This window comes from Dendropsophus ebraccatus, chromosome 9 (genome assembly GCF_027789765.1).
Source record: "Dendropsophus ebraccatus isolate aDenEbr1 chromosome 9, aDenEbr1.pat, whole genome shotgun sequence".
In the NCBI taxonomy this organism is placed as follows: domain Eukaryota; kingdom Metazoa; phylum Chordata; class Amphibia; order Anura; family Hylidae; genus Dendropsophus; species Dendropsophus ebraccatus.
In genome coordinates, this window is record NC_091462.1 from 54514791 (window position 1) to 54537175 (window position 22385).

Genomic DNA, 22385 nt, shown 5'->3' on the forward strand with positions numbered 1-22385 from the left:
TTCTTAAAATGAATGTACCACTTCAATTACATTAATAGGCTTTACATACGACCTTATAGGTGCAGCTGCACTGATTCAGCTGATGTGGTCCTTTTTTTCAATCGGTTGACATCCGTTCCCAGGATCTTTGCCGTTATCCAGATTTGCAAATTAGGCCGATTGCTACACAAGAGGCGTGCCCAGCGCACTCAACGGACCGTACGGCTCTGTCACAGTGCCACAGTACTGCTTCCGGCATGACATGGATACATCATGCTGGGCGGGGAAACAGTCCATTACAGGGCTTCCCCGTCCGTAGGGCCCCTAATTTTTGGGACATGTGAATAAGCCCTTAGTGATGCCAATTAAATAAAAATAAATAAAAGAAAAAGCATTCCACCATAAATGAAGTTATTCTAATGTAGTAAAAATTCAGATAATACAGGCATCACTGTTGTAAGAAACAGAAGTAAGAGACTGTGATCAGTCATCTAAGTCACAAAATGTTAAAGAAATCTCCCAGATAAAAATACAATGGTTGACAATAATAATAATTGTATTGCTAGTGTCCTCTTCAGAAAACCATAGTATGGAAACCAAGCCCGAGACAGTGTACACAATCATGTTATGTCAACAGCCTGCTGTTATTGTGTACCAGCAATGTGAATGTCAGTGATTATTGTGCTAAATAGAAAGCCATTGCCTGCTGTGCGATTGGATCTGAGCGCTCCATGACTGCACGTGACTGTACTGGGCATGTGAAGTCTCTCTTGAGTCGTCTGAATCCATGTATTAATTTATGTTCATTTCATACAGGGAAATTGGGGAGCAGTTCAGAGCCCCACTTAATGCATGGGTTGTCTTACTTCAAAGAGGACCTGTGGTTGGTCTGGATAAAATTAGCTTTAAGCTATTAGATATGATTCTTCCTATAAATGGAAGCCAGCGAGTGCTTATTTAGATACAATTCAATTGGGTAGGAAGAATCCAACTTGTCCAGTTTTCTTAGTTTTTCCGGTTTTGTGCTTAGACAAGAATAGGCGGTTTCTTGTACAATACATTGGACTGTACCTTTCAGAAATATAGGTTCCTACTGGATGGTTTGTATACAAGGAGCTTTATATGAGACTTCAGTTACAGTCAGTTTCACAATGGAATGGTTTTCAGTATGAAAGCAGTAGTGATTGAGAAACCGATTTGTGATACATGTATTACATGCTGTCATGTCATTGCAGGTGATTCATTTGGGAGTGTCTGCTGCCGTATTGTGACAGAATGTCATGACGGTGATTACCTGATATAAGGGATGATGCGTAACGTTGTACTACTATAGGAATACTGTATGTGTGTGTGTGTGTATATATATATATATATATATATATATATATATATATATATATATATAATATATATAAAAAATAAAAACAAACTTTTCAGCAGCACAAGAAGGAAAAAGAGGTTATGGGTGCAAGTCTCACCAAACCGGACCCAGGTTCGTATGGAAAGTTCAAGAAGATGATGGAGACCGCACTTCCGAAAAGGAAAATCCACTTTATTCACGCCAATGCAATGTTTCGGCTCTATGTGTGTAGCCTTTCTCAAGTAGCCTGCTTGAGAAAGGCTACACACATAGAGCCGAAACGTTGCATTGGTGTGAATAAAGTGGATTTTCCTTTTCGGAAGTGCGGTCTCCATCATCTTCTTGAACTAATATATATATATAATGTTATACATGTAGGTGCTGGTGCACAGTTTAGCTCAATGCCCTATGCTATTTTATACCTAGTAAATAATGTTAGGTCAGTACTTCTGATGGCATGTGAATGGGTGTTTCATAGCTGCATGCCAGGCCTGATGGTTAAGTACAAAGGTCTTGTCAGACCAGCTCGGTATGGTATGTGGACTGGTTCTAGATGCTTTTTGTCTATTATTAAGCAGGCTAAGTATCAGGAATGCAGGGCTTACATAACAGACCTTGTTGTTTTCCATTTTTTAATTAGAAACTTTCTAGTTGCAAAATCAAGACTTTAGTTAATCCTTAATTCTTAAGCCAGTTTAACACGTTGCCTTAGGGTCAGATAAAAGCCTCAATAAAGAAAACAACAACTTAAAAGACTCTGATGTGTTGTCAATCAGAATAATATTATAATTATAACTGGTGTCTAAAGTTCAGGACTACAAAAACACGCTCAAGCGGGCATTGCCAGTACAAAGCTGTTGCAGGGAAGAAAAGCACACACATGAAAAGAAGTTAGCTGCATATCCAAAAAATTCTTATGCCAAGCATGAATACTTAGATAATCTTAAAGGGGTACTCTGCAAAATAACATTTTTCCCCAATATGTTGCTTTCTTAAAGTAATACAACTTGAAATATATGTACAATTTTTTTTAATTTATACTTCATTTTATGTTAAGAGCAGTAAGGAGCGACACAGGCCTCTCTGCTGCCATCAGTATTCAGTTCGGAAACTGCTGCGCTGTCTAAAGGTGACCATACACCTCCAATAACTGATAGACGATCGATTGTTCAGCTGTCAGTTACCTCTGCCTGTCCTCCCCATACACAGGAACCTATGGCACGCATTCCTATTTTCTCTATAGGGAGGGGTAAGCTTCTCGCTGCGGCTTATTTCTCCCTAAACAAAGAGGTTGGGTGATGATTTTCCATCACGCCTGACCCTTAGCACCACTGACATCATCTGTTGGTGGTTATTCAGGAGAGCCAAGTACACCTTACAGCCGATTATAGTCTAATGTGTATGGAGAGGTCCAACCAAAATAAAAAATCTACTGCAGGCAGGGGGGTGCAGGAGCATAATAAAGAATCTATACAGTGCCCCCCGCAGCGTTGCATTACTGCTCACAGACCCCCACCAGCCTGCTGGATCTTCTGCAACATCACAACCCAGCTCAGAAATATCTGCGAAATGGAGAGAGATCTGTCATTCCGGGCAGCACACCGCTTTGATAACTTGGCACCCAGCTCCCGACCAGCTATGATTACTCTGAAACAGGGCAGCCATTCAAAATGAATTGCATGTTGCTGCGATATGGAAGCCTACAGTGTTTAGTACTGCCTGTGATTCGGGCAGCATAAAACTAGAGACAGATTACCTTTGGACTATAGTAAATATCTTAACAGGCATACAATACGGTTTATTTTACTTTGTGCTAAATAAAATATAAAAACACCTTAAAGAAAAGTAAATTTCCTAATCCTGTCACTTTACCTGGGCACATTTAGCTGTCATTATATTATGTCATCTGCATATTATATCACCTGTCATCACTGTGTTGTAGTTTTTTAACTGGTTACCCTACTACAAGAAATAGCCCTTTTGTTTCTCTTCATGTAATTATTACCCTCGTTGTATATTTAGTTTTATTTTTGTCCATGGTAATAGAGGGCGGTGTCTATGCTGTTAATGTGTTTTCATCCAGCCATTATTGGTCAATAGTTTCTGTGAGATGATGATACTTTAATGTCCCTCCTAATTTTAGTGTAAGAGTATTATATCCTATTATTGGAAGTCTCTGGTGTGTCACAATGTGATGTTTGTTTGTAAATCTCTTATGTAAATTTCATGTGTGTCCATACCATAGATACAGGTGATCTGATGATATCACTGTAGCCTAAAATAGTGCTGTTTAATGCTTCAGCCCAACATTTGGTAGAGGTATTAAAAATTCCATGTGACCTGCTCACTGGCTCTAATGGGTAACTTGTGTGCAAACCTGAATCTTTAGTTGGTCAGGCCATAGATTTGTTAAAAGGAAAAGTTCCCTAAAGTCAAGCTAGAAAATGGCAGGTGCAGGCGTGGTCTGATAACTCACAATTGTGTATTCAGCAATAGTCCTGAAAGTCATATGGCTTATAGACGCCGTACATCAGTGGTGGCTTCCCTCACCCACTGCTCTATCAATAGCTTTTTGACAAAATACTTCACCATTTTGCAGATTTATTACACAATATTTCAGACATTCCTTTTAAATTTGATGGCCTGTTCTCTTGATAGGCCATCATTATTAGACTGGCCGGGGTCCAGCTCCGACTCCCTCTCTGATCAGCTGTTTGAAACACTGCTCACTGCTTTTCTCCCATAAACTTCAATGGGATTGTTCTGGTTGTCTCAAAAATTGCCATTGCTATCCGTATGGCATTTATTTCAAACCACAAAAAAAATCATTCACACAGAATGCCAGAAAAAATGCAAATGCAAAGTGCAAACACATTGGCAGTTTTTCTGGAGTTTTTTGGAGGCCTCAAAAACACCACATAAAAACGATGTGTGAGAGCACCCTAACTTAGCTTAGTCCTTATTTTCTAGTGTCTCTAAACAAGTCTTCTGCTTACACATGTATTCAATTTGATCTGCGTTATTCTGCCCTGGATTGTTTTCTTCTTTTTTTTTTTCTTTCTGTGATCGTTCTTATTTCTGGGTCAGAAAAGCAGTCACCTTTGGATAAATTCTTGTGTCAAGAAGAAGCGTGTCGCTGGCTGCTGCAATTTACCATTAACTTGAGCTCCACAGAAAATAATAGTGTGGCACTTGTTTCATCTATAAATGTCTCTGCTGGCCAGGAAAAGAGTCTCTTCCCTTAACCCCTTAAGGACAGAGCCTGAAATGGCCTTAATGACAGAGACAAATTTTATGAATATGACCAGTGTCACTTTATTCATTAATAACTTCGGGATGCTTTTACCTATCCGGCTGATTCTGAGAATGTTTTCTCGTGACATATTGTACTTTACATTTCTGGTAAATTGGAGTCGATATTTATAACGAATATTTATGAAAAAAACCCAAATAACGTGAAAAATTTTGAAAAAATGCATTTTTCAACTTTGAAACTTTTTTGCTTATACAGAAAGTGGTTATGCCACATAAATTATATATTAAATAGCATTAGCAACATGTCTACTTTATGTTGGCGGCATTTATTAAACGATCTTTCATTTTTTTAGACAATAGAAAGCTTAAAACATAAGCAACAAATTTCCAAATTTTCAGTAAAATTTCAAAATCAGATATTTTTAGGGACCTGTTCAGGTTTAAAGTGTATTTGAGGGTCCTGTATGTTAGCCCCACAAAGCACCCCATTTCAGAAACTGCACCCCCCAAACTCTGCAAAAGCATATCCAGAAAGTGTTTAAACCCTTTAGGGGAGTCATAGAAATAAAAGCTAAGTGTGTAAGAAATTTGAAAATTTAAATTTTCTGTGCAGAGATTTTATTGTAATCCAATATTTTTCATAATTATAAACTTATTACTAGAGAAATTCACCCCAATATTGATTGCCCCGTTTCTGCAGTTTATAGAAATACCCCATATGTGGCCCTAATGCATTGTTTGACGGAACCACAAGCCTCAGATACAAAGGAGCGCCTAGTGCATTTCAATGGCTCCGATATATTTGGTCATTTCTGACTGTACCACTTCAGGTTGGCAGAGGCTCTGGGGTGCCAAAACCTAAAAAACACCCCTAAAGGGACACCATTTAGAAAACTACACCCCTCAAGGAATGTAACAAGGGGTGCGGTGAGCATCTGGACCCCACAGGTGCTTCACAGATTTTCAGAACAATGTGGCGTGAAAAAAGAAAAATTTATTTTTTACACTATAACGTTGTTCTAGCTTTCAATTTTTCATTTTCACAATGGGATAAAAGGGAAAAAAAAACACAAAGCGTGTAGCGCAGTTTCTCCCGAGTACAGAAATACCCCACATGTGGACATAAAGTGCCAAGCGGGCGCAGGACGAGCCTCCAAAGGGAAGGAGCGCCAATTGGCTTTTGGAAGCTGGATTTTACTGGAATGGATTTCAAGGGTCATGTCGCATTTACAGAGCCCTCGTGCTGCCAAAACACTGGAAACCCCCCACAAGTGACCCCATTCTGGAAACTACACCCCTCAAGGAATCTAACAAGGGGTTCAGTGAGCATATGGACCCCATTGGTGAGGGGCACAAATGTGGAACAATGTGACGTGAAAGGGAAAATTTTCATTTTTTCACTTTCACGGCACAGATGTGGCCGTCATCAAGGGGTCCATATCCTCACTGCACCCCTTGTTACATTCCCTGAGGGGTGTAGTTTCCATAATGGGGTCACTTGTGGGGGGGGGGTTCAACTGTCTTGGCAACACAGGGGCCTTTTAAATGCAAGATGGCCCCTCGTAATCCATTCCAGCCAAATCCAGCCTCCAAAAACCAAATGGCGCTCCTTCCCTTTGGAGGCTTACCCTGCACCCGCATGGCGCTTTATGTCCACATGTGGAGTATTTCCATACTCAGGAGAAATTGCTCTACACATTTAGTGTTTTTTTTTTTTTTATCTTTTAACCCCTAGGGTAATTTCCCCTGAGTATGTAAATACCCCACATGTGGATATAATGTGCCATATGGGCACAGGGCAAGCCACCAAAGGGACAGAGCGCCATTTAGAGGCTGGTATGGAGGATGGAGACCATGTCGCAATTAAAAAGCTCCTGTGCTGCCAGGACAGTAGAAACCCCCCACAAGTGACCCCATTCTGGAAACTACACCGCATAAGGAATCTAACAAGGGGTGCAGTGAGCATATGGACCCCACTGGTGACGGGCACATATGTGGAACATGTGCCGAGAAAATAAAAAATACAATATTTTCATTTTCACGGCCCAAATGTGGCCGTCACCAGGGGGCCATATCCCCACTGCTCCCCTCGTTAAATTCCTTATGGGGTGTAGTTTCCAGAATGGGGTCACTTGTGGGGGGTTTCTACTGCCCTGGCAGCACAGAGGCTTTGTAACTGCATCATGGTATCCTCTAATGGGAATGGCGGCCGTATCTGTTTAGCTGGGGAAAAGGGACAATTCTAATTTATTTGGGGGTATTAGGCCAATTATTAGTTTATAAGGTTGAAAATGACAGGAGTCCATCAAACTCAATCTGTGTTGATCCAGAGGAAGGCAAAAAACCCTCGTGAGGCAGACGACAGTAGCTTTATCACAGGGGAAAAATTCCTTCCTGACTCCATAATGGTGATCAGAATAATCCCCAGATCAACATGACCCCTGAAATAGGAATAAGGGACAGAATTTAGAAAATGTAGAACCCCAATGACGTGTGGTACGCCTTGAAGCGATCCAGTATGCAGAGGCCGGGGGGATCAGGATAGGTGTCACACTGGAAAATGGTGTCCTTCCTGATCCCCCAGTTACGCCACACTCTGCACTTCTTCTGGGGTCTCCTGTTCTCCAGTGTGGGGGACGTCACCTGGAAAATGTTGCCCTGGTGCGATATTGGGTCCTACATATCCAGAAGGCTGGGTCCGCTCCATGGCTGCTAAATATTAGGGCTCTATTACGGCTTCTGATATTTTCGGATCGTGCCGCAAGCTACAGTAGCTCAGGCAGCGAGGGACCGGGAGAGGGAGTGCCGGTATAAAAGTTATCCCCGTACAGTTGGTAACCTCTATCCAGCAGTGGGAAGATCAGTTCCTGAATGATCTCCCCACTAACTCCGAGGATGGGGGGGCATCTGGGGGCTGGATTCGGGTGTCCCTTCCTTCATACACTGTAATGGTACGTGCACACTGTGGAATGGCGAAGGATAACCCTTTGTGCATTCCGCAGCTGGCACCCACCGGCAGACTGATGCGGGCGTGCGTCTCCATCCGTGTCATAGACTCCATTCTATGCATGGGCGGATTCTGCCCTCTGTCCAAAGAATGAACGTGTTCATTCTTTGGACGGACAACGGAATCCGCCCGTGCATAGAATGGAGTCTATGACACGGGTGGAGACGCGCGCCCGCATCAGTCCGCCGGCGGGGGCCAGCTGCGGAATGCACAAAGGGTTATCCTTCGCCATTCCGCAGTGTGCACGTACCCTAAATCTGTAAGTGTACCCTGAGGTACTCTCACAGAGTTTGGAGAATTTCACGCCATGCCGTAATCTCTTATTGGGACGGTACTGGCGGAAAAGACGTGTCTGGGGGGCAGCGTACGCTATGCAACCCCCAGATACGTCATTGGATGATGAGGATGAGGATGAATGGAGGAAAGAAGGATCCCCCCATTCATCCTCACTGGCTGTTTCGGTGTCAGAGGCAATAATAACGTATGCGTCCGACACCGAAAACACCCTGGGGGCCATCTTTATACCGGCACTAGTATATGGGGTATGTAAATGTGTAGTGGTGTAGTGTAAAACTTTATTCCATGTAGTGTGGTGTAGTGTAGTGTTTTTTACGTGTTTTTTTGATATTAAGAAAAAATATCCCTACGCCAAGAAAGGAGCTGCTGATAAGTGCCGCAGTTATGTGCGGCACTTATCAGCAGACAGTGGCGGTAGGATATAGGGGGGAAAAAATGCCCCTGCTCCAAAAAGGAGGCGTTGCTGATCATCGGCGCACTTATGTGCGATGCTGATCAGCACTCAGCGGCGTTAGGGCGCAAAAAATGAAAAAAAAAAAATTGGGAAGAAAAAAAACTTTTTGACCCAAAGCAACTGATCAGTGAATGATATTCACTGATCAGCCGCTAGGGGGCAGTAGAGCGACGCTGCCAGAGATTGCCGCGGCCTGTCGAACCCGAGGACCCGAGCGATTACGAAGATCTCCGACGCTGGACGACCGAACCCGGAAGTGACCCGAAGAAGACGCGAGGACGGCGCGGAACGCAGATCTTCGCTCCGGACGCCCAGATCAGGTGAGTATGGTACACCTGCACCACACACACCTGTTCTACACCCCTCAGCTACCTAGCTGAGGGGTGCAGAGCCCGACAAAACTGTTTTTTTTTACAGTTTGATCGCCATGATGGGCCGGCCAGTACTGGCCGGCCTATCATGGCGATCGTGGGGGTGGCATCGGCGCCATCTTTACACAGTACACTAATGGTGATTGGTGCTATCTCGGACAGCACCAATCGCCATTACTTTCCTAGTCACCGGGTCACCGATAACCCGGAAAGCTGTTTTCAGCTGCTATATGCTGATCTGTATTGATCAGCATATAGCAGCGATTGGCGGCACGGGAGGGGTTAATCACCCCCCGTGCCGACGAGCAGAGATGGCCTGCTATACATTATAGCAGGCTATCTTCCCCGACCACTGTGTGTGAACACACAGCGATCGGGGAAACATCGGGCGTAAGTATACACCCGTTTGCGTTAAAGCCCACCCTGCGGGGGCGTATACTTACGCCCGATGTCGTTAAGGGGTTAAACAGTCAGACATATGGAAAAATTCTACCATGTAGACTCACATGACAGGAGCCATCCATTACTTGGTTGGTGACTAAATAACAGGTGGGGTCCGCTGCAATATTCTTTTAAGTGAGTGGCTATTTAACTTCTAGACGCCGGCCATGGTCCTGTGCACTGTGCAGCCACAGCATTCTTACTATATTTGTCATTGTACTGTTTTTGGAAGTTGGAAAGTCACAAATCCAAACCTAGTAACACAAATTCCTTTATTTGTTGGAAAATTCATAATAGTTGGTGTCTGATATTTTATGCTGCAGCTGAAATTGATAAGATGAAAAAATAAAATCTTGATTTTTAAACTTTTTTTTTTTTTGGACGATTCTCTATTTTAATTCTTGATATTTTTTTTTTCTTTTTTGCTAAATAAACGGAACATTTTCTCCTTGTAACCTCAGACACTATTTTAATGACGTTTCAGACAACAACTGTATTGCTTCCCAGTGTAACAGTGCTCCCTCTGTTCCCCTAAGTAGTAGACAAGCCCCCCTCTGTGCCCTATATAAGTAGTTTTCCCAAATATGTGCCACTTTTTCCCTCATATAGTATAGGAGATCTTCTAAGTAGGGTGTTGTAGTGGAGGTTATAGTGGATGAGGGGTGGAGAAGCACAGGTAAAGATGAGAGGTGTAGTAGTACAGGTATAGATGAGGGGTGTAGTAGTAGTACAGGTACAGATTATGGGGGGGTGACTGAGGGGCACTGGGGCAGCTCTCCGGACCGCCTGCTGGCCCCACACAGGCCCTCACTACAGTACGCATTCCACCCTGCACCTCTCTGCACCCTGCCGTCCGCTTCACCTGCAATGATTTTTTTGGTGAAAATTGTATTTACTGTATGTAAGGTATGACTGAAGAATGGTTTGGGCCTTGCCGGATGCTGAAGAGTTGCGCCGTTTGGTCTCTAAACAAGAGCTCAGTCAACACAATAATTATTTAGAAAGGGGTAGAGGTCTGCTGCACCTGCTCCGTAGAATAGGATCCACCCCTTTCGAGTGCACTACTCTCCCAGCGCTAAGGGATAATATAAATAAGAGGTATACCAGTATAGTAGGCTCTCCAGAAGTGGGTGATCTAATAGTAATAATATAATATAATAATATAATAGTGTATGGCTAAAATGACAATTGTACGTCCAAATGACTAGATATCAATATTTAATACTTGAATTTAACAACAACAGTCTAGATGTATAAATGGAAAATATAAAATGAGAAAATAGAAAAATATAAAATAAATATATATATACAAATCTAATGAAACATCTACATGGACAATAAAATATGTACTAAATAAGTACGAGCCCAGTGATGAGCGCTGCGCCGGGCCCAGCGCAGACACCCCACTTAAATAAGAAAGTAGTAGTCCCGAATATCTGTATTTGACCTAGGCTCGTATCGTTTGTTGAGCCGTAGTACTTATATTTTTAGATGGATAGTCCTCCTTTGGATCTAAAATCGTGAGAATAAAAAGTCAAATAAATGATGGTGGAATGTCCACCTCTCACCCTGTTAGTTGTATCATCCGAGGTCAGATGTGATGTGGTGATAATAATCCATACCCAGTCTATACGTTCGGCTTGGGAGCTGTGCAATCGCGGTCTAATACAGCATGATGTGCTGTCCTGCGTTGTTGCGGCGTCCGCGTGGATGAGAGCGCGCGCTCTGACCGGCTGCCGTTGTATAGGATGTCAAGCGGGTATGGCTCCGGTTCGGGATCTACACTTTAGGAAGATGTTTATAAAAGGCTCTGTTATCCTTGATTCTCGGGACGCGTTTCAGGAGATCTACTTGCTCCTTTCCTCAGCAAGGGAATCTGGATAACTCTCATGTCGCTATATTCGACCGGCTTATATATCCGTTTTGGACTTTTCCGCAAAACCTGTAACGGATCCTTCTGGGTAATTTTTCCACATTTTCATTGCTGGTGTGTGGTTGCCTATATAGAGTTGTATAGGCCGGCAAACCAAACATCATCTGTTGATCTTGATCTTATCATGTATCTTTATAATGTATTACTCTCTCAATACAGTCTGGATAAAAAATGGAATTCCTCCAAACACATAGTATAATACAAAAATAATACAAAAATAATAACAAAAATATAAAGTGCAAATGAAATAAAGTAGAATGAAATCGGGCATTTACATTAAAAGAAAAATTTAAAGAAAAGAAATATCCAGAGGCAGTTCTGGAGAAGGCTCTTAATAAAGCGAGGGAGCTAGACAGGAGTTCCTTTTTTCTGGAACCATCGAATACAGAAAGAAAGGAAGACACACATCAGGAGGTGAAATTGGTTCTCCCATTCAATTCTAATCATAAACATATAGGCAAAATTATCACCAAACACTGGCATCATTTACAAGATGACCGATTGATTGGCCCCTTATTACCCCTGAGACCTCCCATAGTATATTCCAGGGCACCCAATTTAGGTCTACAGGTGGCCCCGACTGTAAGAAAAAGAACTGATGGTTCTCAACGTACTATTTGTCCTGAAATAAATGGTTTCTTTAGGTGTGGCATGTGCAATAATTGCAAAGCCACACAATTTCCAAGACGTACAGAAACAATAATATCAACAGTAAATGGACACAAGCACAAAATTAGAGATACACTCTCATGTAATTCTGAGAATATTATATACATTATTGAATGTCCATGTCATAAGCAGTATATAGGAAGAACCTCCAGAACACTGAAAAAAAGAATAACGGAACATCTATATAATATAAAAAGGGGATATGAAAAACATACACTCTCGGCTCACTATAAAGAAGTCCATCAGAGCAGACTGAGAGGTACTACTTATGCAGCCATATTAAAAGTAGAGAATGAGTGGAGAGGAGGTGATTTCATATCTAAAATGTCTAGACAGGAGTCTAGATTCATTTTTGAATTTCAGACACTTACACCCCATGGCCTTAATGCCGAACTTGAAATTTTTGGGTTTTTGTGAGCATTTCATGTGTAGGGGATGATATATGGCTAGTTTTTATATTACATTGAGGTAGGGATGGTGGGGGTACGACCGATGGACGGTACAGTGCCAGACTGTTTCATCAGTGCCTGGACCGCCCCTTGGCGGCCCCCAGCATCCCTTTACATATATTTTATATTTTGTATATGTCTTTTTTATACATTTCTCTCTTTTTTATATATATCTTATATCTTATATTTTATTTTATATATTTGACGATCTATATATTCCTATATATTCTTCTGTATCTATACAGATTATATTCACTCTATTTATCCGTAATTTGATTGATCTCTTTTTTTTTTTCATAGACCGCACCTATTCTATTCTATTCTATTGCCATTCGAAGAACCTCGACTGATTCCTCTATTTTTAGCGTATTTATGTCTATATTTATTTATATGTATTTATAATTGTCAGAATATGTGTATATATATTGTTTTGTTTGGGCATAGGTATGCACATATGCCTATGTAGATTAAGGTTACTACCCAACACTAGTTTTGGGGCTTGATTGCAGTGTCCTAGCGTATACAATACTAAGACCATATTGTCTAAAACATCAGTACTTAGATCCGTGAATAATACAACTGACACAGGAGGGAAGCCACATTGGGAAATTTAGCATGGAGAATTCACACAGGGAGGAAATCACATATAATGTGAAATACATGGAATACTTATAGTTATTGAGCAAGACTAGATGATAATGTAAAGGAAATTTGAAAGGAAATTTGATTATAAGTTTTTACTTCATTTCATTCTACTTTATTTCATTTGCACTTTATATTTTTGTTATTATTTTTGTATTATTTTTGTATTATACTATGTGTTTGGAGGAATTCCATTTTTTATCCAGACTGTATTGAGAGAGTAATACATTATAAAGATACATGATAAGATCAAGATCAACAGATGATGTTTGGTTTGCCGGCCTATACAACTCTATATAGGCAACCACACACCAGCAATGAAAATGTGGAAAAATTACCCAGAAGGATCCGTTACAGGTTTTGCGGAAAAGTCCAAAACGGATATATAAGCCGGTCGAATATAGCGACATGAGAGTTATCCAGATTCCCTTGCTGAGGAAAGGAGCAAGTAGATCTCCTGAAACGCGTCCCGAGAATCAAGGATAACAGAGCCTTTTATAAACATCTTCCTAAAGTGTAGATCCCGAACTGGAGCCATACCCGCTTGACATCCTATACAACGGCAGCCGGTCAGAGAGCGCGCTCTCATCCACGCGGACGCCGCAACAACGCAGGACAGCACATCATGCTGTATTAGACCGCGATTGCACAGCTCCCAAGCCGAACGTATAGACTGGGTATGGATTATTATCACCACATCACATCTGACCTCGGATGATACAACTAACAGGGTGAGAGGTGGACATTCCACCATCATTTATTTGACTTTTTATTCTCACGATTTTAGATCCAAAGGAGGACTATCCATCTAAAAATATAAGTACTACGGCTCAACAAACGATACGAGCCTAGGTCAAATACAGATATTCGGGACTACTACTTTCTTATTTAAGTGGGGTGTCTGCGCTGGGCCCGGCGCAGCGCTCATCACTGGGCTCGTACTTATTTAGTACATATTTTATTGTCCATGTAGATGTTTCATTAGATTTGTATATATATATTTATTTTATATTTTTCTATTTTCTCATTTTATATTTTCCATTTATACATCTAGACTGTTGTTAAATTCAAGTATTAAATATTGATATCTAGTCATTTGGACGTACAATTGTCATTTTAGCCATACACTATTATATTATTATATTATATTATTACTATTAGATCACCCACTTCTGGAGAGCCTACTATACTGGTATACAATAATTATTTAGTATACAAAGTTGGACTTTCTATAAAAGTCCCAGTAACCTATAAAAGTCCCAGTAACCCCCACCCCCTCAGCATGCTGTTCAGGTATCACATTGGAACTGAAGCCTGTGGTGGTAATGGTGGAACATGAAAACGTTCTGTATTGACTGGAATGATTATGTGAGTCCGTGAGTCAGACTTTGAAGCTCCTTAAAGAATTTAGCATGATAATTCCACCTCTTTAAAAATGGTCTGTGGTCATTATAAAAAAAGAGAGAAAATAAAGGCTAAGTTTTCCAGGCATGTGCCCAATTCACACCCACTCAGACTAAGGCTGTGTTCCCACATGCATATCTGGAACCATGCACCCTTGCGTTGGCTAGTGTCCTTTTAATGTTTGCAAAATTCCTGACAACACTGCATGGTCATTGAAAAACAGGTAGGGGAATGGTTTCAGATGCATGTGGAAATACAGTTTAGTATTCACACCTCCTCAGGCTTTTATTCACACCTCTCAGCATTGTATACACACCATCTGAGCATAAGCTGATAGTACTTGCATATCTAGAGGACATGACAGTCTTAAAGGGGTTGTCCAGCGAAAATCTTTTTCTTTCAGATCAACTGGTGTCATAAAGTTATATAGATTTGTAATTTACTTCAATTAAAAAATCTTAAGTCTTTCCATACGTATCAGCTGCTGTATGTCCTGCAGGAAATGTTGTTTTGTTGTCAGTCTGACACAGTGCTCTCTGCTGACATCTCTGGCCGAGACAAGAACTGTCCAGAGCAGGAGAGGTTTTTTTATGGGGATTCATAGAAAACCAAGGCAGAGTTCCTGTCTCGGCCAGAGATGTCAGCAGAGAGCACTGTGTCATACTGAAAATAAAACATTTCCTGCAGGACATAGAGCAGCTAATAAGTATGGGAAGACTTGAGATTTTTTAATAGAAGTAAATTACAAATCTATATAACTTTCTGACACCAGTTGATTTGAAAGAAAAAGATTTTCGCTGGACAACCCCTTTAACTAAATATGCAAAATGTGGAGGAGAGAGGTTATATCCCTGGGTATGCTAGTATGGGCTTATCTGCATCAAAAATGGAGCAGGCGTACTATGCTTAATATAAGACTATGGAGGATCTGTCCTCCTTCTCTCACTGTTGACGGTCAGGTCTCTTTCTGCCAACCATATCATATCATATATACCCTTTCTGTTAAATTATTGAGGTTCCAGATTATTAGGTAGATTATTATTGTATTGGGATTTTTTTTTTGTAGCAGATTCTGGAGAACTAGGCGATGAATTCATGGAATATTAATGTAGCACAGTATGTACACCCCAGAGCTGTGTTTGTCGTTTTCTCTAGAAGAGATGGCCACATTCATCGCTGACCTTTACAGGCAGCTGTGTCGTTTTCTGAGAGCCACCAAAAGCTCTGCTTTGTAAATAATATTTCCATGGCTATAAGTGTTTGTTATCTCTGAGAACCTGTTCTTCTTGTAACCAGAGCTGATCCTATGATAGGGGAAGTCATTCATTCATCTTATCATAATGACCTTGTGTAAAGCACAACTGTGTGCTGACCTCATGGATCTTAGTGCTAAAACAATGTTAATTGTTTCTGATTATATCATAGACCATTATGTCTGTATTTAATCATGTGTAGCCCATAGAACATTCACTTCTCTTACTTTGATATGACAAAACAAAATGTTCGAACCTATGACCAACACTTAAGGCTGTATTCCACTGGGCGACTGGAGGAGCAAACGAGAGCTGTTAGCTGCTTGTCGTTCCCCACTTGCCGCTATTGCATGCGGCGACAGTGAGTAGGTGGGTCCGAGGGGGGGGGGGGGGCCTTGCCCGGGTGATCTTTAGATTGTAGAACATTTAAGCTTTTGCTACTACTTCTGTATACTTTGTATGTCTGTTTTTAGAAGTGCACGTGGGCTACATTGCTGTTTTTTGTGACAGCAGCATAGCCACCCGGCTGGGGATCATGGGAGGATAGCTCAGCACGATAGCTGGGCTTCAACTACCGGAGAAGCCTCTTGTCCTTGCAGCTTAACTCCTTATATAACAAGGTCAGGTCATGACTGCAGCATTTAAGAGGTTTGCGGGGCCCTGTCACCTCTTCGGCAGCGCAGTGATATGATCAGTGGGTGTTTAGGGTGGGAGACAGTGAGGGAGAAGACAATTTTTTTTAACCTTTTGTCAGTGCTGTTTTCCTGCCATTTTAATTTTTTTAATGTTAATTAGTCTGCACAGCCTCGCCTCTATGACACTTGAACTTGGAGGGAAAAGATGATGTTTACGTTTGCAAACAACCATCAGCTAAGAAACATGTATTAGGCTAGGTTCAAACTGCGTTTTCAGCATCCGTTTAACGGATCCGTTTTTGCAAAAAACGGATAAATTTGTGTGCATCCGTTTTTGATCCGTTTTTCCATTGACTTCCATTATAAAAAAACGGATCCAAACGGATGCGGTTTTTTTTTTTTACGCACAATAAAGTACTGTTGACAGTACTTTTTTGACCGTTAAAAAAAACGGATCTGTTAAACGGATGCTGAAAACTCAGTGTGAACCTAGCCTTACTTATCTCCCTACGGCCCAGTCCTGGAGCTCTAAGCATTATATCGAGCCAACAGATTCTATTTAACATACTGCACGAAACACCCATAGAGACGTTTCCGTGACTAGTATAGGCCCCTGTAGTTGTATAGTTTAAGTATGTGCATAATATAAGTATAGCTTACCAGGGGTTGCTATTTCTCATTTTAGTTGACATAGTTACCCCTGGAGTGGACATATACGATGGCGCTCTCCTTGTCCGTCTGTTTCCTATTAGTCATTCTGCATATTGTGCTGCTATATCTGTGAGGAACAGCTGGTTTTGTTTGTAATGCATATGAACTTGCAGTTGACCATACGTGTGTGTGTCATAAGTGTAGATATCATATTTTAAGTGACTACAACTCGTAGGTAACTGGTGGTATATTTCTGAGAATGTGTGGGACCCCCAGTGATCACTATAATGAAAAGGAAGAAACGCTCAGCTAGGCGCTGTGTGTCTTTATTTCTGCTTGGATCCCTTCAGAGAGCTTTTAGTGTAAGGGATTGATAGAAAATGCCATGGTCTTTCTATAAATCTGTATAGCACAGTCTTGGCTCTTCGAGGAGAGCTGTTCATATCTGAAGGGGACACGGTGCTCAGATAAGTGCTTCTCATTCTTTAGTGATCAGTGGGGGGCTTATCATTCAGCTTATCACCAATCAAAATGTATGACCTGTCACTATGACAAGTTATTAGAATTACAGTTAACATTAAAAAAAATAGGCTTATATAGTGCCTAACCCACACTAAAGAGTGTTAGTGTACCTTCATCCTCAGCACTGTTCCTGTGCTGTTAGCTGTGGAATTTTCTGCCTGGTAAACTGTTGGGAGCACTGGGGGCGTAGCTACCCGTGCATCAATCCGGCCCACCTCCGGACACTCCCCTTCATTGATAATTATTGAAGAGGGTTGCCTGGGGGCGGGGCTACGGGAAGGGGCTGCTACTACTTATGCGATTAGGCGGCCAGATTCCCATAGTGTACATTAGGAATTTATCTAACTTTACTTATGAAATAACTATTTCATCTAAGTGATCTAAATTATGTTTCGTGTACACGGAACGATTATCGTTTGAATTTTCGCAATAACTATTGCATTTGATCGATAATTGGCTCGTGTAAACACAGCAAACGACCAAGCGATAAGCGAGAAATTATAAGGCCAAGTTGACCCCACAGCAGCTGCAGCAGAGGAAAGGGAATGTCCATCCCAGGACCTCAACATCAAACATGCGGCTCGTATACATGCAGGAAATGACCTGAACACAGTCACTAGCTGACTATGTTAGGGTTATAGAAGTAAATTGGGACTGTGTCAGTCCGTGCACAGATACCTGATACTGGGCTGGGCGATATGGCAAAAAAATTAAATCTTGATTTTTTTTTATTTATTTATTTATTTTTTTTATTAATGTTTTGGACGATTCTCGGTTTAAATCTCGTTTTTTCTGGGGTGTTTTTTTGCTAAATACACTGAGTTTTTCTCACAGTGTCAGATACTATTTTAACCCCTAGACGACCTAGGACGTACCAGTACGCCCTGGAAGTCTGTCCCCAGATGACCCTGGGCGTACCGGTACGTCCTGAGCTATGATGCGCACATCGTAGGAGGTGGGGGTCGGTTGCAGTGAGCAGCCCGGCCCTAAGGACAGGCTGCAGTGATCGCGCTCAGAGAGACTGGGGGTGACAGGGGGGCACTGAGGGAGACTGGGGCAGCTGAGGGAGACTGGGGCAGCTGAGGGAGACTGGGGCAGCTGAGGGAAACTGGGCGGGACTGAGGGAGACTGGGGGGGACTGAGGGAGACTGGGGGGGACTGAGGGAGACTGGGGGGGACTGAGGATGACTGGGGCAGCTGAGGGACTGGGACGGGACAGAGGCAGAAGGGAGGGGACTGAGGGAGACTGGAGGGGACTGAGGGAGACTGGAGGGGACTGAGGCAGCTAAGGGGAGCTGGGGGTGGCTAAGGGGGACTGGGGGTGACAGGGGCAGGAGTGCACATAGCCCTCCTCCTCTCACCCTGGCACACAGTGTCCCGCTTCCTGGCCACACACAGAGGAGGCAGCAGGGACTGCAGGATAGGGTGAATACTGGACCTGTACAGCGGGATCCAATCTGTACAGCTCCAAGACCCGTAGCGATCACCCTGCAGTCCCTGCTGCCTCCTCCAGAGACCGGGAAGCAGGACGCTGTGTGTAAGGGGCAGGGCAGGTCAGCAGCTCCTGGAGGCCGCCCATCGCATCTCTCCGGACTGCCCGGCCTTACACCGCCCCTGTCCGGCCGGCCGAAACTGTGCTGTGTGGTCCGCCCTGCCCGACATTATTTTTTTGTGAAAATCGAATTCACGATTTTCACTAAAAATAAAATTTATTCTAAAATTCTGGGCGAATTAATCAAATTAATTCGATTAATCGCCCTGCCCTGCCTTATAGTAATCAGTACTTGATTTTGACAGGGTTCTAGCGTATACGTATTGTTGAACCGTGGTGTGAATGCACTCTAAAAGAAGAGATCCTAGGGATGTGGTTCACCACAACAAATGTTATGACAGGTCCCTACTCTTACATGCGTCATTTCTGGTATTAACAATTATACATGCCCTTTCATTGTGTTCTGACTAAACTAGTAATTTTACAAGCAAAATGTGTAAATGGTTCCTTAATTTTTTAAATACTTATGATGTACTACTGCTGGATACAGTTGGGTTTGTTAGGGAGGAGTTTGGTTATCTGAAGTTTGCATGGGTGGCCTGAGCTGATGCGCTGTAGCTAGTGTTGTTGTACACATGCTTTGGTCTTGGCATGCCCACTGAATTGCTATGAATGTCTGGATGTTTCTGTGTATTAGGTGATCTCATGTTAGAAGTGAGCAGCGCCTGAAAACGTGTGGAGAGGATTGCGTACTTGAGATTAATTTTGCACTACACCATGGAAGGAATGTATTGCCCTGCCCTGCATGCACTCCCTGTTTTGGCTTTGTTCCCAGCTCGGTTTTCCTCAGGAGAATTAAAAATGATTTGTGATACAGGCAAGGGAATAAATTATGACCATGACAGACAGAAGGACGGGTTACAGAGGTGGCACATATTTAGCTTTAATTAATATTTTATATTTGAATGTTTTTTAGTCTAGACTTTGACAGACACCATCTATAATTTGTCTTGTTGGCTTTGTGCTGGTCTTGTGCTCTTCACATTTGTGTTCACAGAAAACTGAACAGTTACATGATGGTGTTGTTGCATACTTTTGGTTTTTCTTTTTTTTTTTTTTTTTCTTCAAAAACAGTGCCACCCCTGTCCCCAGTTTGTGTGTGGTATTACAACTTGGCTCTATTCACTTTTTTTCCCTGCCCTAGCTACTGCATCAAGGCTTCATTTCCTGGATAACATGGTGATGTCACGACCCGACTCCCCGAGCTGTACGGGCGATGGCTGCTGGAGAGGATGATGGCAGGGGGATGCTGAGGAGACACGTGGCACTGGAGGGACACTGAGCATCCCTCTGCCATCATCCTCTCCAGCAGCCACAGCCCGCAAAACTCTGGGAGTCAGGACATGACATCACTATATTATCCAGGAAGTGAAACCTTGATGCAGTAGTAAGTGCGGGGGAAAAAAAAATCACTTTCTAAGCATTTCCCGTAATAAGTGTATATTGGGGATTTGTATAACTTTTTTTTTTTTTGGGGGGGGGGGGGGCAATACAATACTTAAATTAAATTTTTTGACGGACTTCTCCTTTAATGCACTGCGCGGTGCACCTTATATATGAACCTAAACACTTTAGCAGGGGCTCATTGATAGTGTGCCTTATAATACAGTGCACCTTATAGTCCGAAAAATAGGGTAATTCATGTGAACACTGTTAAAGCTACCAGAGTTCACAGCCATTTCTCACAAATTGTTAGTCAAACAATAAATGGTGGGAGCTCATAAAAATGTAAAAAGAAAAGTATATATTTCTATTGTGTTAGCTAGTAGATAGAAATGATAGAGAGTCGTTCGTAGTTGAAACCATGATTGCCTAATGATGAGACCAAGGCAGTCTGGGAAGTTCACTCTTTGTCATTATTTCATTTAGCCATTAAATGGTATTATGATTGTGGATTGCTCATGTAGGGTTTTTTTGTGTTTTCTTTAGGCCAGTTTCACACATACAAGATTGCAGCAAATTTCATGCTGCAAGTTCCGCAGCGAAATCGCTTGTCTCGAATGTCTTGTCATTTTCTATAGGCTTACATACTCACAGTGGATTTTTCATTCCGCTGCGAGTATGTTAAGCCCCTTTCCACTTAACCTGTCCCTGCCCAGCTAATACATTACCTGCACTGATTGGCTGAGTGGGACACCACTCAGCAGATTTCGCTCTGGAACTTCTAGCGTGAAATCTGCTGCAATCTTTTATGTGTTAAACTGGCCTTAAAGAGGATGCACCATCAGGTACACTCTTAAAAATCACACATGAATCGGACGGTGAAGCCGGTGCCGCTGTCTTTTTTTTTTTTTAAACCGCTGCCCGGTTCCCTTGTAGGGCGTTGCTCTATTCATGGTTACCGGGAGGGGGGTGAAGCAGTGGAGGAGGGCCAGGCCACCACCAGTGGGAGGAAACCCCCGCCCCTTCATGACGCCGCTCCATTGATTCTAATGGAACCACATCATAGAGGGATGGGGATTTCCTCCCACTGGGGGTGGCCTGGCCCATCTCCACTGCTTCACCCCCGTCCCGGTAACCATGAATAGAGCAACGCCATACGGGGGAACCAGACAGCGATTCAAAAAAAGAACCGCGGTGTTGTCCAATTTATGTGTCATTTTAAAGAGAGTGTACCTGATGGTACATCCTCTTCAAGCATTAACTTTTGTGTAGCCTTTTCTATAAGTAATGATTGGAAAGGTTTACTATAAATTATCTGTTTGTTTTTGATGCACAGAAAGACCCGGACTATCTGCGGCTGTGGTTGGACAGTTTTGTTTCCAGTTATGAGCAATTCCTCGATGTGGACTTTGATGAGTTACCAACCAGGTAAAACAAGAAAAGTTGTATCTGGAAACAGTAAATTATGTTTTGAAAATAGAAATATTTATTGTTTTAAAGATACACAACTCACAGAAAGTTAGGAATAGGGCATTTAAAGGGGTTATCCAGCACTACAAAAACATGGCCACTTTCTTCCAGAGACAACACTACTCTTGTCTCCAGTTCAGGTGTGGTTAAAAAACCCCACCCAAACTGCAAACAAGAGTGGTGCTGTCTCTGAAAGAAAGTGGCCATGCCTTTGTAGCACTGGATAACCCCTTTAAGTAGAAACATACAATGATGATTTCCTCATCTCAAGCAATTAATTGAAAAAGAAACCAAGAACAGTGATGGGTATACACCAACAAAAATGCCACTGTCTCAGTAACTTGTCATGTGCCCTTCAACATGTATTACAGCTTGACAACGACGCCTCGTGCTGTCCACAAGTCGACTTATTGTCTGCTGAGGCGTGGCATCCCACTCTTCTTGAAGGACAACCTTTAGGCCATTGAGTTTCTGGGGTACAGAGTAACATTTACACCAACAGTGACTGATGCATAGCACACTCCTACTCTGGATGAAGGACCAGTGGGCCTCAGTGCCACCAATGATGTAGATCAAAGAGAGCGCTATGCATCAGCCTTTGGTGGCGGTGGTATTACAGTGTAAACAGGTGTGTCTAGTCAATACAGATCTGGCCTAC

General features: G+C 42.3%; 1 protein-coding gene across 5 annotated transcripts in view; it reads left to right on the plus strand.

Annotated features, from left to right (window-relative positions):
* The window catches only part of NBEAL1 (neurobeachin like 1), a 125302-nt gene that overhangs the window by 9927 nt on the left and 92990 nt on the right, over positions 1–22385 (plus strand). For all 5 annotated transcript variants that reach the window (XM_069983363.1, XM_069983362.1, XM_069983365.1 and 2 more), the window contains one exon: positions 21594–21685. In XM_069983363.1, coding sequence (XP_069839464.1) covers positions 21594–21685 — 92 coding nt within the window. The remainder of the gene's footprint in view (positions 1–21593; positions 21686–22385) is intronic.